This window comes from Spodoptera frugiperda, chromosome 15 (assembly GCF_023101765.2).
Source record: "Spodoptera frugiperda isolate SF20-4 chromosome 15, AGI-APGP_CSIRO_Sfru_2.0, whole genome shotgun sequence".
In the NCBI taxonomy this organism is placed as follows: domain Eukaryota; kingdom Metazoa; phylum Arthropoda; class Insecta; order Lepidoptera; family Noctuidae; genus Spodoptera; species Spodoptera frugiperda.
In genome coordinates this window covers 13,466,034-13,484,315 of record NC_064226.1, presented here as the reverse complement: position 1 = coordinate 13,484,315, position 18,282 = coordinate 13,466,034, and the positions used below count along the sequence as shown (strand labels likewise).

The window sequence follows — 18,282 nt, the reverse complement described above, 5'->3', positions numbered from 1 at the left end:
CATACAAATTATGTTCTTAATTCGAATTTATTTGGTACACAGCGGCTATCTAGATGTTGTGAAACAGGCCCTTAGTATTTTTGAGAAACAGAAAAATGGAAAGAATTCGCTATCATATTATAAATATGAAAGTTTGTTTGTTTGAATGTTTGTCCGTCAATCACGCTGAAACTACTGAACGGATTTTGATGAAATTTGATATAGGTACAGACAGGTTATGTATACGTTTTAGCTCACGGGAACGCGGGCGAAGCCGCTAGCAGTAACTAGTGTGATTATATTTCCTCAATAAAATAAACTTAAAAAATCCAGTCCCTACTGTTTTCAACAGCGATTATTATCATTGTATCTGATGTAGGTACTTAATTATATTAGAATGACTTGACTGACTTTAAACACTTCTTCATGTTAGAATTGACTTGACTTTAAACACTTCTTCATTCTATCTCAATATCCATTGAGACTTCATGATGTACATGTAGATAGGATGTAGTACTAAAAGAACAGTGTTATAGTTTGTATGTCTTGTTACAGCGCTTCCAACACGTGTGTGGCACGGGCTCGGAGGCTCTGTCCGCGTTACGTCACTGCGCCGCGTTAGTCGCGCAGGCGAGGGACGCAGACTCCGCCCGGCTTAGTAGAGAGGTAACACATTACATAATGTAATATTAGAACTTTACATGCTAAAAAACATAACATAAAATCTGTACTATGCTTTATGGTTCACTAACGTTTTGGGGAGTCACTGTTTTGACGAGGTATCTCGACTAGTTTCAAGCTCCGCTAGGGCTTATAGTTAGTTATGAGTACCATTTCATTTACAAACAATACAGCGAGTGTCGCGTCGTGATGCTATATTATATGTCACGTTAATCATCGTTAAGATACTTTTAATTTTAGAAAAGTAATATTTATTAAATTGTTTTTTCTACACCCGAAATACCAGAGGTGTTACAAATGCGTTGCCGGCCTTTTGGGGTTAGGAATTTAAGGGTTAAGAAGGGAGTAATTGGGCCTCCGGTAACCTCACTCACACAACGCAAGCGTTGTTTCACGTCGGTTTTCAGTGAGGCCGTGGTATCACACCGGTCGAGCCGGCCCAGCAGTGCCGAAGCATGGCTCTCCCACACTTATATGGTTATTTATTACCCACAGATAGAGCGCAACCGTGTATTAGAAGAGGCTCTCGCGGCGCTAGCAAGGACACATCACGCGTTGGAGATGTCCGTCGCGGAAGAACTTACCAAGGTACGTAAAAAGTCGTATTTCTTCTTTTTTGTCTGTCTGAGACTAGCTAACGTTATTTATTTTTGTTCTAGAGCAAGAGAAAGAAAAAGTCGAAATCATCCTCTACTTTGAATGACTCAAAAGAGAATTTCTTTGATGTTTTTGAAGGTAAGTAAGATTTTCTTAATCATAACAACCCTCAAAACAGTGGCTTCGCTTGCGTTTCCGTGGGATTAAAAGTACTCTATTACCCAAGTTAGCTCATACCCTGTCTGTATATAGAATTTCATTAAAATCCGTTCAGTAGTTTTAACGTGATTGACGGACAAACATGCAAACATCCAAACAAACAAACTTTCACATTTATAATATTTGTGTGATTTGTATAATTTTAGTGGGATACAAAATATATGGGTCTATGTTTATTTTAAATAATTAAATTCTGATAGCTTTGTCAAATGGAAACGATTAAATAAATTCATCTTCGTTTCATTTTGCAGTGAGGCGTAAGATCCAGTTATCCCAATCACTGTAATCGTCAATAATTAATGTTAGTTTTTGATCCTTCTAATATAACATACATAAAACATCACGCGATTACATTCCCAAAGTGGTAGACAAAGGCATACTATGTAGTATAAGGCGCTTTAAAAGTACCTGCCACGGCTTTAATAGGAGGTAGTGTAGGGTTTGAAGATTACAATAGTAAATATAAAACAGTGATTATCAGTTTTTTTTCATATAAATAAATCTACGTATGAGGTAGTCTTCTCTTTCACTGTCTCTGTCTGACTCATGGTGCGAGTGAGTGATTTATGCAGAATAGAATCAATATTTATTTAACTTCTTTATGTTCTCCAATTTAATTAATTGGTCCGGGGTATGAATATCTTTACTATTGTAATCTTCAAACACAACAATACCTCCCATTATAGCCGTGGCAGATAATTTTAGAAAACCTTATATGTGACACGCAGTTTTTTCCAGTTATGGTTTGTGTCCCGTTTACACGGAGATGACTTTATGGTCATAAACTTATACTTTTCTAGACTGTACATTATTACTAAAAATTTCAAAATACGTACCTCGTAAAACTTTGACCGACCTGCTAATTGTAGGGAATTCGATCGTGTCTCTCATTCGGCTTGCCAACTTTGCTTCTATCTGTATTTAAAAGACGAGACGTAAATGTAGTTTTAATAATTTTGAATTATAATTTAATCTGAATGAATTGTATAGATCTAATTATTTCTATGTTATTCTTATAATGTTTAGAATCCGAAGACGAGGACGATACGTTGGTGACGGCCGGCCTGTCGAGTCCTCTCGGCGCCCTCAGTCCTTGGGGCAGCAGTCCGGACCTCACCAGGCGGACACCTATAGGGAGTCTAGATGGTGAGTACATTTATTTGTATAATACTTGGTCATTGACATAAAACCACTCACACTACTTTCGTATGTTAATGGAGAAAAGCTCTACTAGTTTCGAGTCACAGAGTGACTTTTTATCATGAGCAGCGTGCGCAGACGCAGCCACGTCGCGATACCTACTGAATCGAAACTAGTAGAGTTTTTCTCCATTAATGTACGTGAGTAAACCGGGATTTTTAGTTAATTTAAAAACATACTTGGTCATATCATTAACATCATCAGCAACAACAACAAGAATAACTCGAGACAGTCCCCTGCTGGACTGTGTACCAGCACATACTACGCTCGGCTATGAAGCCGATTCTTGGATAAATACTACTGCTCGGTCTTCGTCATATTGGCACATGTTGAACATTGAACACACATAATTTAAAGGGCGTTTTAGTCACAGACAAGGTACCCTTACCAGGGGCTTAGTACAAGATTGAAACGAGACCGCGTTTGGTGCTCTGATTGGTTGGTTCATTCGAGCCAACCAACCAGAGCGCCGAATTATATATTAATCGCCGAAAAACTTGTTTCGATTTCGTTAAATGTAGAGCAAACTCGTTCTAAGGGCACAGGTACATAAATATTCACGTAACATAAACACCCTGATGAATAAATGTTCCGTCAGTAAAGAAATAAATTATTTTTGGTTTGACCTAATGGGAAACGTATATCCATGTAATTTGACTACACAAATGTCACTATTGTAAATAATCGACCTAACACCAATGCACCAAAAATGCACCTTAATCCCTAGGCGACAAGACTCCAACAAACGAGGAACAAGAGGAGCGTTACTTGCGTCGCCTGTCGGGCTCGTCCGGGTCGCCCGTGTCGCTGCACACGGCCGTCAGCGCGGCGTCGTCGCGCGGCACGCTCGTGTCGCAGGGGGGACACGTCTACAGGAACGCTAGGCCCTACCGCAAGAACACACATCCCAGGTATGTTGTGTTGTCGTACATGGTTTTGCAGGTACCTAAATTGAATTAATTGGTGGTCTATTGAGAAGAGCGGTAGTGAAAATAACCTTTCGATTGGTTAGTACTAAGTAGATGATACAATTTTTAGATTGAAGCTTGTATTACAGGTTAAAAATAATTTTATATATTAATTTAATATCAAACGATTGATTTTCTTTACGTCATCCCGGCATGAAAACGTCTATACGACTAAGAGTTTATGCATTAAAAGAAAAAATATCAAGAAATAAAATAGGTAAGTTGGTGTGTGCGTAAAGAAATTTTGTATAAAGCCTCAGACAATGTCTTAAATCCGTCGCTACGTTAACAAGATTGACGTCACCTTTTAGAAGTTTTAATTGAATTTTTTGAACGATTGGTTTTGATGTTAAGTTACTTTTTAATTAAATCCTTTTTAGAACCAACACAATTAATAATTGCTACCAGTTACATTATAAACGTTCTTACATCACCGTCCAATTAAAAATAATCACTTCTCAACCAGTTAAAGTAAACAAAATCCTAGCAATAATTATTTTAAAACAATACAAATTCATCAACAGACCGTTTTCTTAATAATGTTTATAATTGGAAAATACAAAATGGCTTCGTTCCATTACCGTTTTTCTTTTGGAAGGTTCTAGAATGTCTATGGCAGGTCAATTTAAATTGTAACAACATGGCGTCGATGCGAGTGGCGGGAAACGAAACGACGCCCGACACCGGACGTTTCAATATCGAAGTGCTATTGGGAAAAGCAAACTGGGGAAACCTTGACGGGAATATTTGAAATGTTTTTCTTTGTTGTAGGTAAATTAAGTAACTTATAGCCTTTTTAAATTTTTAGTTTTGAAAGTAAAGTGTGCTTTCTTGTTTTCGAAGGGGTGAACTTATTTAATATGTTTATACTTATTGAAGTCTCCGTGTTAAGAAAGTCAAAATAAAAGCACTTATTTCAATTAATCTTAAATTAAGCACGTCAAATTGACTTGCCCGTCATTCTGTCTGTCAGTGAAACTAGGCCGTCCCAAGAAGACATTGATAAACTAGTTACAAAATAAAAATGTTGAATTGTTCCTAGTGTTTAGTGGGTAGTGGCCAGCCCCTAGTGGGTTTAAAAAAGCATTTAGATTAGATGTAGCCGAATCTCATTTAAGTCTTTGCCCGTCCGAAACCATTTTAGTAAACAGTCAATCTTAATAAGTTACAATTTAAAGGGAAAATACTACATTTTACTAATAAAAAAGTTACCCATTTCTTTCAAGTTAGGAGATATCAGAAAGATTTATTTCATAAACAATTAAAATATTTACACTACATAATCGTAAACATAATGTACAACTTACTATAACTTAAAACTAAAATAAATTAAAAAAAGACGTGGAAGTAGTCGTCCGCGTCACTGTCACTGGGGAACGTTCCCAGTAGACTGGCCGCATTGCTACGATTTACTTATTTAATTATTTCGTGTTTTGCGAGACAGAACACAAATCCTTAAGAAGTTTTCTATGTTCTTGTGAGTTTCCTTTGCATGCTTATGATATTGTTAACTTTATTCGTTTTTTTTATGGGAAGATAATAAGCGTGTTCGGTTGTAACTGGTAACCAGTTTGTCAGTAACCACCGTCGGTGAAGGACGACCAAATACGTTGGGAAAGTAGTGGTATTTTTTATATTAAGTGTCACGCGATTGTGACTATTAGTTTTGGTGTTCGAACAAATTGTGTTAAAGTTTGGTGTTAATGGGCCATGTATGTATGTATGATGATATAAATTCATAATTAAGTGATTGGTCATGGGCTTAAGTCACTTCTGTGTTACATAAACGTTTTATATGTACGTACTTTCTTGTTTTTACATATTTTTTAAGTTATTCGTTATCAAATTTATGGCAAAATTACAGCGTTGCCGTTGACATTGCAATATGCTATGTGCTACAGAAACTGAAATGGAGATATATGGCCACAGTTGTCGTAAAAAAATAAATATATAACAATAAATAACAGTTATTTTAAAAGTATTATATCCAATAGTCGGTTAATAGAGTAATTTATTCTTTATTATTTGTTCATGATTTTCAGTACTTATTTAGCTAAAACTGATAAAAACACATAAGCAATTATTTTATCCCCTTTGGAAGGATCCTATATACTTTGAGAACAAGTTACAAAACATAGGATTGATTTCTATGGTAATAGACAGACAACCCCCTTCACCCACACAGGAATGACCTTATAAACGTTTTCCAAACCACAATAAAAAGTGTTTGCGCGACCTAATTTGTAAAAAGACGTTCGATATCGGTTTGTGGGTTGGGCAGTTAAAAAGGCCCAATCAATAAAGTTTTATCTACACATTCAGACGACAGGCCATGATCGATTACAAATATGTTACGTTTTATTGTAGGTATATCCTTTAACGTACTTGCGGTTATTTTTTGTGTATTTCAGCATCGGGTTTTTATCACCTTTTATAGGCATAAATGGCTGCCGTAATGAGCATCTCTGCGTACCCCCTCGGGAATAAAAGGCGTGACGTTACCGTTGGTATAAATGGCGGATACATTCAGGGATTACTTTTAATTAACTGAACTGACTGTACGGTTGGTGCGGCAGCTGGGCTACCGGCTGCCGTGCAACTTGTAGTGGGTTCGATTACCACACGGAGCAACTCTTTGTGTGATTCACAAATTGTTGCTTCGGGTCTGGGTGTATATGAAATTATGTTTGTAAGCGCACCCACGACACAGGAGGTAATGGTAGAGTGGGGGAAAGTTTTTTAAAAAATTGTGTGAATTTCGCGACTCATTAATGTTATAGGGAATTTCAAAATGGACACCTAATATACTTCCCGGGGATTTAAACCGGGATATCAAGCTTTGCAGTCGTATTTGCGACCAATGTCGTATGCCATAACTTTTTTTTTTTACTTTTGCTTATGTTTATTTTGTTTTTTTGTTTCAGTTCTCAGTGGTCCCTTTAGAGTATTGTTACTGGTCAGTATGCAACAAGTTAGTGAATAACTTAGCTTTAGCTAACAAGTTAGTTTACACGTTTAGCACAAACACGGACAAACTGCACAAAATGCAATTATTGCACTTGATAATCTTTTTAAACTTTACGCGACAACTCGTGTGCAAATAAAAAAGGATTTAAATTAAATGTATTGTGATATTGTATTTTTTAAATTGTATTTATAATATTTGACCAAGATTGTGATATCAGTCTTAGCGGTTTGTGGAGCAAATCGTTCCATGTAAAGTACTATTCAGACAAATCTGAGCCTTTAGCCGCATGCCATAAGGTCTTGTTTACAAAGAGATTAGAAAACTAAAGTATATGGGATTGACGTAAATTTCGACAATTGTCAGTGTCATCCCCAGTTTTCTACTCTCTCGGTAGACAAGTGCTAAAGTGGCATTCGGCTACAGATCTGGTTAGGTGGCGACTCCAACTGAGTTGGGTAAAAGTTCATAGATTATGATAAAGTAATGCAATTTTGATTCTAAATGCATTTATATATTTTTTTAAAGATTTTTCAAAACCAAATCCTGCCATGTAACAAAGTACATAAGATTATATTTATTGTTTAGGTACTCCCTTATTTTTAACACAAGCAAATAAATTAATGTTGCCAACTTTTCGCTTCGTCTTCAAAATTATGCGCCAAAAAATAAAATTATAATTTTGCCAAATGTTATTGCCATATTTCAATTATTTTTTATTAATTTAGTATTTTAATTTTAATATTATAATTTTAGTATTAATACACAATACAGACAAATGGAGAATCTTTAATGTATTATTTTATTTTGTATTATTTGTTTTATATTTAAATAAAAATGGTACCTGACGTTATTGGTGTAAAGTGCAAATTGTGATAGATTTTATTTTAGTTTTTATATTATTTTATAAGCTCAATATTTGACATTTGACATGGATTTAATAATAAATGTATTATTTTTACAATTTTGTTTCTTTTTATTTCTTTATTTTTTTTTGTCTTAAACTTTACCGCTTCTCGTGGGAGAAAAAGTGTGCTTCCCAGACCATAACCTACCCCTGTTCCAAATTTCATCTCGATGCCCTCAGCCGTTTTGACGGGAAGGAGTAACAAACAAACATTAACTTTCGTATTTATAATGTTAGTGGAATGACTTGGATCATTTGCAAGATTGAAAAAGCTACTAAGATGTTAAAGCTACAATAGGTAGGTAAGTAAAAATAAATTTGTTGAAATAAAGAAGATTTGAACATAAGACTAAGGTCCCTGTCCCTGGAGACATGTACCTATGTCACTCAATGCGTATGTATTACCGATAAGTAGCAGACCATTGAGCATTTGAGAAGGGACGACGAAATTTTAACTGACACATTAAGCATCTGTCCATTGTATTATGGATAGAAGTCAACATTCAATTTAGAATTCAAACCTGTTGTAATAAGGACGAATTTAATGCTGGTTAGAAGAGTCATGACAATTTATAAAAGAAAATATCTCAATAATCGAGAGCATCGTTTTGGATATTTGGATAATAATTAATGTTTAACCCGTCGTATGTTGAAGCACTGATCAGTGCGAGACACAATGTGTATTCTATTGTTGTCTCATATACCCTAAGACGAATGGTTAATCTATCAACTTAGGAATAGGGTAATAGGGATGATGATAGGATATGGAAATTAAAAATCTATTTAGTCCGTCAGTTAGATAATGAAAAAATATTAGACACGTATTTTTTTATTTTGTCATATAAGATACAATACTTAGATAAAACGAATCAAAGTTAAGGAGTGGGACCCAATACTTACCTATAAATGCCTACCTAGTGACGTCACGCGATATTTCTAATCGACGTATCGTCGAAAGTATTAGTTTCCGTAAGAAAATTAAAAAAACTGCATAACACGTTAGTCTAATCCTTCAAAGATATACACTATAGCTTCATACACACACACTAAAAATAAATCATCTACCTCGACCATCAAGACCCTGAATGTTCACTCACTGTCCCTCAAGTACATAGGTTGAATAAAACATAAGTCGGGTTAATCCCTCAGTTCAGTCTTGACCTGGCCTCCGAGTCTGAGACTCCTCATGACCTAGAAAGCTGTAAGCTTGTACAGGATTATATAGACTACAGTCTAGATAGGTAACTATACCCTTAGTACGAGTTTGCTTTACGCTGAACGAAAACGAAATGAAACCGCCCGTGGCGCTCTGATTGGCCGGTTGAAATAAACCAACCGATCAGTGCGCTGAACACGCTTTCAATTCAATCTCGTTAAAGCTAAAAGTAAGACAAACTCGTACTAAGCCTGTTTAACCGCATAGCAACGTATGTGTCAAAACCCCGCGATTCAAATAAAACATAGTACTAAATGTCACCAAGAGATGGCACTTTTTATTTGAGAGCAATTTTTGAATCGCGGTGTTAAGATTCTCAGGCCATACTATAAGTATCCTGAGAATCTATGGTTATGTTGGTATCAGGTATCACATCAACTGTCAGTACTATATCATTAGGTTGGTATAGTAATTCGGAATTAAAAAGAGTTTGGTAATCACTATCTACCTCCTTTTATTTCAAATCAAACCCCAGCTTAACCCTCAAGATACCCAGGGTTAAACATGGTCCTTCGAGCCGGATGCTCTTAGAGTTTTTGGGGTATCAGCAGCACGGACAACAGTGGTGGGTCGCCACTGAAGTGCTCCCAGTGTCGCCGACAGAGGGCGCCTGCAGTTCAAGCAAGTACTGCAGCCGGAGCTGAACATCATCGGAAGAGGTATCCCAGGAGCTGAGCTGAGCATCGAAGCGGCGCTACTACTCATCAGCAGCAGCAAGCAAGCTGCAGACGGCGGACGACGTCGTAAGGAAAGGAAGTGAGTGATAGTGCGCGAAAAACGTGAGTACTTTGTGATATTATTCAAGCAAAAGTGAACTTTAAAACCTAGAAGAATTTAACTTTGAAAAAATCTTGGACTTGGTAGAATTTCAAGAAATCTTGGACTTAGAATAATTTAGGTAATTTTAGATGTAGACTTAGTTAGTTTTAAGCAAAATTCTGTTCAGACGGGGAACCTATGCCCGATTTTTAGTAGATTCCCCAAAATTCCAAACACTTGTAAAAATTTCATCTCTTCTCAAACACTTAGAAAATTTTGTTAACTATACTTTTTCGGAAACATTTCAACCTCTTTAGTTACAGAATTTTTCTTAAAAAATGTCTTTGCAATCCCATGTCAAACTTCAAGATGACATTCATGTCAGATTGTCAAGAGCTAAAATTAATTTTAAAAAATCGCCCAAAGATAGGATTACTATACAATATTTAGAAACTAGATTAGAAATGATTGAAGAATTATGGGCACAATTCACTGTAACACATACACAAATTATTAAGGATATTGAGTATGAGCAGTTAACATCTTCACCATACATTGTAAATGAGGTCTATTTCAATACGGAGGAATTATACTTAGATTTAAAATGTGAATTAAAAACCGCATTATGTAGGATACAAAAAAGCGATGTTTCTCCAGCTATAGGGTCTTCAGATAATAGTTCACCGGGTAAAAGCATGACTATTAAGTTACCCAGAATAACGATTCCAACTTTTTCCGGGAAATATACTGAATGGCCAACCTTTCGCGATTTGTTTGTGTCAGCAATCCATAACAATACCACTATTGATAACGTACAAAAATTGCATTACTTAAAAAGTTATTTGACTGGGGAAGCCGAGCAGCTCCTCCGTCATATACCAATTTCTGAAGCTAACTATGAAAGATCCTGGGCTCAGTTGGAGACCAGGTATAACAATAGGAAATATTTGTCACATTGCATTTTAGTAAGATTGCTTAGTCAGAAAAACATTGTACAAGAGTCAGCTAGTGCTTTAAAGGAATTAATGGATACAACATCAGATTGCTTAAATGCGTTAACTAACTTGGATATAGATGTAACATCATGGGATATTATAATAATTCACATTGTAACATCAAAACTAGATCCTGATAGCAGAAAGGATTGGGAACTAAAAGTCACTAGTAATGTAGATTCAGATGAGCTGCCTACATTTGAACAGCTTAAAGAATTTTTAACAGCACGTTATAGGGCACTTGAATTCTTAGGTACTAAGTCTAGTAAAAACATTGTTTGTAAGGAAAGGGTATTCCACACAGCAGCCAGTACAACTAAGTTATGTCCGGTTTGTAACAGTAGCGAACATAAAATAAGAAATTGCAAACAATTTGTTAATAAGGATGTGGATGTACGACGTAAGTTTGTGCAGGATCATAACTTATGTTTTAATTGTTTGGGATACAACCACTCTGCTAGGTTGTGTAAATGTACAGCATCATGTCGAATATGTAAGCGTAGACACCACTCTTTGCTGCACCCAAAAGGTGAGCAGGAGTCTGCTGGTGTTAAGGGAAATTTATCAACGCGAGCATATTCAACTACAGTCGGAGTAGAATCGCAAAACAATGTAGTAGCTTGTTTCTCAAAAGGTGGAGTGAGTAGTCAAGTTTTGCTACCCACAGCGCAAGTGAGGGCTGTATCCAAAAACGGAGGTTTGTATACGATCAGAGCACTACTGGATCAAGGCTCACAAGCGTCTTTTATTACGGAGCGTACTGTGCAGAGTTTAGGGTTACGTAAACAAGCAGTAAAGGGTTCAGCTACTGGCATAAATGGTCATAACAAATTAGGCTTAAATTCGGTTGTTGAGGTTAAAATCCAATCTAGGATAGATCCGTCAGTTGAACTTGCAGTCAAAGCATACGTTCTCAAATCTATAACGTCTTATTTACCGGGTAGAGAAGCGTCATATTTAGATTGGGCTCAAGTTAGGGACATCGAATTAGCGGATCCTAGATATCACAAACCTGATAAAGTAGATATGTTGTTAGGGGCAGAGATTTATAGTCAGATTTTGAAGAACGGGTTTAAAAAGGCACCAGATGGTAGCACAGTAGCTCAGGCTACCTCATTAGGATGGATATTATCGGGTACAGTAGCTTCTGCTTCTCAGAATATATCAAATATTACTGTGATGCATACTCACCTCAGTGAGAACGAAATCCTGAAGAAGAAACTAGGAAAAGAACATATGAGGGAAAAGCAAACCTATAATCAAATGAACGAGTTACTAGCAAAGAGAGGATTCACTGTACAAAACGGGTTAAGCAACAGCAGTGAATTACTAGGGAAAATTATCGGGAAAACACACTCGTTCAAGGGACTAGATGATGTAGGAAAAGGGATAAATAAGCAAGCAAGCAATAAAATAAAGCAAAATGGACTTACCTGGAACAGAACCTGCGACACCTTCCAGTATTCTGTTCAGTTACCTGTGCTGGAAAAACTTAAAACTAATAGAAAAAGGAGCTTACCTTACCTTGACTCCGTTTATATCGTCAGGGTGGGCGGTAGACAGCAGCATTCTAATCTTGTAATTAAAGGATAATTATTTACCTACCTGTCGGTGACTTCTTGGCAGAGTGGTTGAAAAGCATTCGGGGTTAGACATTCTTACACGGGTAGTTACAATTCGCAGTAATGGTTCTATGTTAAAAAGGCCAACATCCAAGCTGTGTGTATTGCCTATTACCTAGGGATATTCATAAGTTAGGATAGTTTTAAGTACTGTTGTAGAATTGTAATTTTGGTTTTTTAGCATTGTAAGTATTGTTATGTTAAGTTCGGGTTTTTTATCATTTTAAGCATTCTTATGTTAAGTTCGGGTTTTTTATCATTTTAAGCATTGTTATGTTAAGTTCGGGTTTTTATCATTATAAGTTAGATGTAAGTCACATTGTAAGGGTTTTTTATCTATATATTTTGGTTGTTTAACTTTAGAAGGACATAATGTTGCACATAATGTCCTTGGTGGGCGGAATGTTTAACCGCATAGCAACGTATGTGTCAAAACCCCGCGATTCAAATAAAACATAGTACTAAATGTCACCAAGAGATGGCACTTTTTATTTGAGAGCAATTTTTGAATCGCGGTGTTAAGATTCTCAGGCCATACTATAAGTATCCTGAGAATCTATGGTTATGTTGGTATCAGGTATCAAATCAAGTGACAGTACTATATCATTAGGTTGGTATAGTAATTCGGAATTAAAAAGAGTTTGGTAATCACTATCTACCTCCTTTTATTTCAAATCAAACCCCAGCTTAACCCTCAAGATACCCAGGGTTAAACACAGCCCTCAGATTAGATGTTACTAGATACAAATTTAGCTTGGCTAAGTTAAGTCGTATTTGTAACGTCTTATTTTTACCACGCCCAATGTTGGGGCTCAGCGTTATCTGCGAAGCGTCAGCTGAGAACGTTTTGTCTATGTTAATTGTACATTTCTTGACCAAATGTTATTTCTAAGAAATTATTAAACAATCGAAAATACTCCTATTCCGGCAACAGTAGACCTCTCACTCGACAGTCGTACTTTCAATTTTCAACCCTCTGTCTCCACTGAGGTATATTTATTTATTACATTAGAACATAATTATAATCATTACGTTATTAGTAATCGAAATGAGATCGCGTTCGGCGCTCTGATTGGTTGGTTTATTCGAGCCGGCCAATCAGAGCTACTTACACTATGAACGTAAAGCAAACTTTTACGAAGGGTACTGATATAAAACTTTCAAAGTTCTGTGAGTGATTACTTCTAGGAAACTACGTTCTTAGGTACTTACAAAATGAAGATTACTTTGTTGGGCGGGACGGACGAGAAATGCGTTATTCTATTTTAATAAGTGTTAAACGGGATTTTACTGGGTCGTAATTACTGCTAGTTGTACCTAAATAGGCTTAAAACAATTTGAGTAAAAAGTTTTATGTAGGTAATTGTAGTTCGAGTAGAACAGGGTTTTATTGAATCTATTTTTAGTTCTTAACTTTATACTACTTGCGGTATAGAACTAAATATAATGTTATTCGACAACCTAGGACACCGTAGTAAGGATTTGGAAGATTAATGGCAACATAAAATAAAATGGACCTACTTACATAGATGTAGGTAACTCCTCAAGTAGGTACATGCCATAATCCTTTCATCTCAGCAAGTTTTATTTAGGAGTTAAGATAGTACGGTATTTGTGTTTCTTCCTCCATAACCACGGGTGAGAAATGGTGGTAATTTATCATTTCATGCTTACGTTCTATCTTCGCATATATTTTGGACAAATATGGCCCTTTTTCTGTACATTTGCCACTGATATCCAATAAAATATAAAAGGAGGGTAGTTTGTTACGAAATGTTCGGTTCAATTTACATCTACCCACAAAATGTTTTATAAAAGGTAGGTACTTATCCACTGTAAAATATTTTTAGTATTAACTAAATATTTTTACTTGTGGCTGTTCTACAGATGTTTGCAAACGTTGTAACTGCAAATCATTTCATTTCCAGCGAATCCTTTGAAAAATAATATTCATTTCGTTTGCCACAAAGTAAACTGAAAAAAACCTTCTAATTATGTCGCTGTAACCGCCAGCAGTGGTCTCTATTGCGATGTTTTCATTTAGTTGTCAACATGAAGCAAAGGAAATATGCAAACATTTGGGTAGCCACAACAGAGTCCGAGGTCCCACGGTGTGCGCCAACATACCTTTGCGGCGGCGCGGGACACGAGGCGCGGGGCGGAGGGGGGGCGCCACCCAGTCTCGCCCGGCTCTTGATTGCCAGTTGCGCCGCAGCGTTTGCCGCGCGCACACGTTTGCCTAGCGCTCGCGATCCGTGCACACTTCGCCCACACATGACCTAGACATCGGTTTGATCGTGAGTGGTCTGCGATTACATAATTTGTTAACTATATTAATGTTATATGTCCACGTTTAAATGTCTATAACATGTTTTGTTATGATACTAGCTATTGAGATGTACTGCGCGCTATCCTGCATCGATTGGCTGTCATACCGGATTGCATTCAATGTCAGATCAGAGTCTATAGACTCATCTCAATAATTTATTTTCGAAATTAAGTTGCATAGCTTTTCAATAAAAGTCAGACAGCTTCAACTTTTTTAATTTTATACCGATTTGGATTAGAATATGCAGGTTTTAGATGGAAAAGTAATATTTTTTATTACTTTTCAATTTAGTTTTAGTACTTGGTTTATAGACCTGGCTTTCCAGAGATGAGAGGATAAAACTATTAATTTATTGTTGCATTTTGCACCAGAAAATTTAGTTCTTTAGCTCGGGAGTATACTTTTAGTCCGAACTTTAGAATCTACCTCTAGCTATGTAGGTACGTTTGTCGTATCACCCCTGATGAGTCATAGAGGGCAGATGGCATTCACCCTCCGTGGCTATGGGAGTTACACACGTTTATGCAACACTCTGGAAGCATTCCAGTTCTAAGTTTATCATAGTTAGGTGTATTTAAGTTAATCTTCGCTTAATCACGTGTTAATTCGAAAACACAATTTTCCATTTCATACAACTTGAGCAGCGATACGACAAAATTAAGGCATTTGCCATTACCCACAAAGTTAACTCTTATCCAGAATTGGGTTAACTTAGGAAAAAGTCTAAGAGAATAAAGAAACTACTAAATAAAACACTTCATCACATATTATTGCCATCACTAAAAGTAAAGGGAACTTTTTTAATAACCTGGCATCACATTGTTTGGTATCGCAAGCTGAAATTTTTCCCCAGTGCCTCAATAATGGCGGTTGGGCAAACATTCTCGGTATAGCGATACATTCTGCTAGAATATTGCACTCGTGGGATTGTAGCGGATAGACTAGATACGCACCTTAGCGACTTAAGGTACTGAATATTTAGGCTGACTTGGTCAAAATCGGTTTCAATATAGATTTTTTTCCACCTGTAAGTGTTTTGCTGTCTTTTCCTGGCTAATCCATCCTGGCCACTCATCGAAGTGGGAGTAGATAAAACCTCCTCCATTTTTGAGTTTGGTTAATAATAGGTTTCAATGGGACTAATGACTAGGAAAACGCGGCTACGTAACCATATACAATTAAACATACAATTGCCAGCATTCTCTTTAAGAGAACAAAAGCCATGAAGCGAATAATACCTACCTATTACCTCATTCAGACTATTTCAGATTTCTACCGACAGAATTGGTTAGATAAGATCTACTAAACTTCTACGCCTACGTAACACCCACTGAATTAAGGCTTCATATTACATTAGTTTACATGGTAGAATACATTAGTAAAGATAGATTATACTATTGTCTAATATGTATTGTATTAGGTATGGTACGATCTATTTTCTTTAGTATATCCAGTTTTTAAAGCTTTGAATATCAACTTGCATTTAATTGAACTACTGCGCAGCAATATTTCTCAATATTTGTTTAGATAATAACGCTCATTTGTCGTTAGATAAAAGTTTACGAAGAATCGCTTTGTTTTCTTTAGGTATAGATTACCTTAAATTATTGGATTGTCAAGTTGAGTGACGCCGCAGCTGTTGCCAGCTGCTGTGAGCCACGGTAATCGCTTTTCAGGAAATGATTCGATATCGGTACTAATTTATCAAAGATTTTGGTGATTTGTACAGTCATTATAATATCCCTTCAGGGTCTTATTGACTAAAAGAGCCATCAGTCCACAACAGATGGGGCCCAGTAGGCTTGATGCCTGATCCGGAGCTGCGGAGTACCTAGTGGGTTTACCGGGGCTCCGGCTCGAAAAGCAGGATTAGGAACGGGGTGGTTTTAGTCAGTAAGAGTCTGATACTCCCTCTCGCCTCACCCAAGGCGGGGAAGTCATTGGTTGGTTTGACCCCCTTATAAAAATGGCCTATGGACGATATTGTACATAGTTAGTGGACGATTTGTCTTCAACACTTATCTACCGACAGACAAAGAGATATGTAGCTAATTATAGACATAGAAATGTATTTGTTTCTATTGTAGTCTCTGAAGCCTCTTTGTCTTTTTGAAATAAAGGCTTTCATTTTGATTACCTAGGTATACATGTGAAAGCTAGGTTCATTTCAGTTAATATCTAATAATTTACGGCGTCTTTAGTAAAACGGTTAGGGTTTACGACTAATTAAACTAGTCGTCTGCGGTATTATGTTATATACGAACTGAGTCTGATGTACTTAGTATATATGAACGTAGATACGTTTATGTACAGGTACATAATCAATATTCCAGTTCTGTAGGTACTGTGTACTAATGAGTTTACATAAAGCAACGTTGTGTTTAATTGATTCGTGTCAGTTGCCCATCCCACGTGTATTTACTGACTAACATTTACGAATGAGTAACTAGCTTCGTTAATGGAGTGAGAGCCATTACTCATAGGTATTTATACCTATGAGTTCGCATGTGTATGTCGCATTCTTGACTTTAAACAGTAGGTACTTATTGTTTTGGTTCGATTGAAGGATATAAAAATATACCTATTGCTTTTATTTCGATTTTTTTATATGATATTGTATTATAAAATCCAGTAATTTCTGTTCAGTTCTGAAACACAATTTCACTATTTTCAACGCTTTTTCCATCGACACAGCATCCATACATTAGAATGTCATCGATGATCGATCACTTTAAAGTAAACTCCGTTTTTCCATCTCGATTATTCGCAACAAAATCGATTTCGATCCGATTATTCGATTACCGGTCGGAAAAGGGACAGCTAACCGAGATTATGTTTTGGTTTTACGAACTGTTGATAGGTACCTATAGGAATGTGGGCGTGAATTTGATGGCCTACGTTTTATGTGAAAGGGCGTCGTTTTGATTACCAGGAACACAGAATCACACTTTGGGCCTTCGGGGATCATCGGTAGCTATAATGATTGATATGGGTGCATTTATGGGCTTTCATTATTTTTGTTATTTATTAAGTCGCAAGTAGGAAAGTAAAATGGATAAACCAAAGAAGAAGGTTCTACTTATCAAAACATATCGCCAAAGCCATTCGTTATATATAATTCTATTGGTTATTTTACAGAATAGACATTAATGGAAATTGTCCACGGCCGTGGTGTCGGCAATCGAGTTAATTTTCCAGCCGCTTGTGAATGGTAGGCGTTTCGTGGCTACGTGTCTCAGAATACCCATTAGAGGAGATGTTTTATCGCAAGCAAAAACTGAAGACTTTATTCATCTGAGCCCACATTTTATAGATTCTATTTTTTTTGGTGAAATAGCCTAGGAGGTTGATCAGAAAGCGCTTTACTACTTCGGCCTCTGCGAACGATAGGTCGTTAATAAATCAAAGCTCAAATGTCCTTTGGGCAACGTAAGGCCTTTGTAACTCGACGCAGGGCCAAATTAATCACAAGAAATAGAAGGAATTAGAAATATTATACTGTTTTAGCCTTAAATTGTCAAGGGACAAAGGGATTTCACCAGCTTTGTTTGCGTCTGAAGATTTAATCTTATTACCTGTGTGATTGGGATCAATATTGCTTAAATGGCAAAGGTGAAATGTCAGAGGGTGGTTAGGGTACCTTCGGTAGGGTATGGTGCATAAATACAGTACTAAAATTTTAATATTTTATCGATATTCATCTAAGATCTGGTAAATAACATGATTAATAAAGCTAAAATAAAATGTTTTATCATTAACTAACACTTTAAACGCCATGGTGGTCATCGGTGACCGACGTTAGCAGAGGATTTGCCCTCAACAGTTTTCTATTGGCAGTCAAAGAC

The 18,282-nt window shown here is 36.5% G+C and overlaps 2 protein-coding genes across 5 annotated transcripts in view; both read left to right on the top strand.

Annotated features, from left to right (window-relative positions):
* LOC118269957 (17-beta-hydroxysteroid dehydrogenase 13-like) overlaps positions 1 to 18,282 on the top strand; it is a 157,936-nt gene that overhangs the window by 36,485 nt on the left and 103,169 nt on the right. The gene's annotated exons all lie outside the window — the stretch shown is intronic.
* Positions 1 to 18,282, top strand: part of LOC118269846 (oxysterol-binding protein-related protein 1) — a 78,042-nt gene that overhangs the window by 8,220 nt on the left and 51,540 nt on the right. For 2 of the 4 annotated variants that reach the window (XM_050698612.1, XM_050698610.1), the window contains exon 1: positions 14,324 to 14,405. Coding sequence is in view for 1 of the 4 variants with exons in the window: in XM_050698609.1 (XP_050554566.1) it covers positions 535 to 645; positions 1,156 to 1,248; positions 1,320 to 1,395; positions 2,503 to 2,622; positions 3,404 to 3,587 (584 nt within the window). In the remaining 3 variants the exon portion in view is untranslated. Of the gene's footprint in view, positions 1 to 534; positions 646 to 1,155; positions 1,249 to 1,319; positions 1,396 to 2,502; positions 2,623 to 3,403; positions 3,588 to 14,315; positions 14,413 to 18,282 lie in introns of those variants that run through there. The other 2 variants (XM_050698609.1, XM_050698611.1) reach the window with 2 other exon arrangements.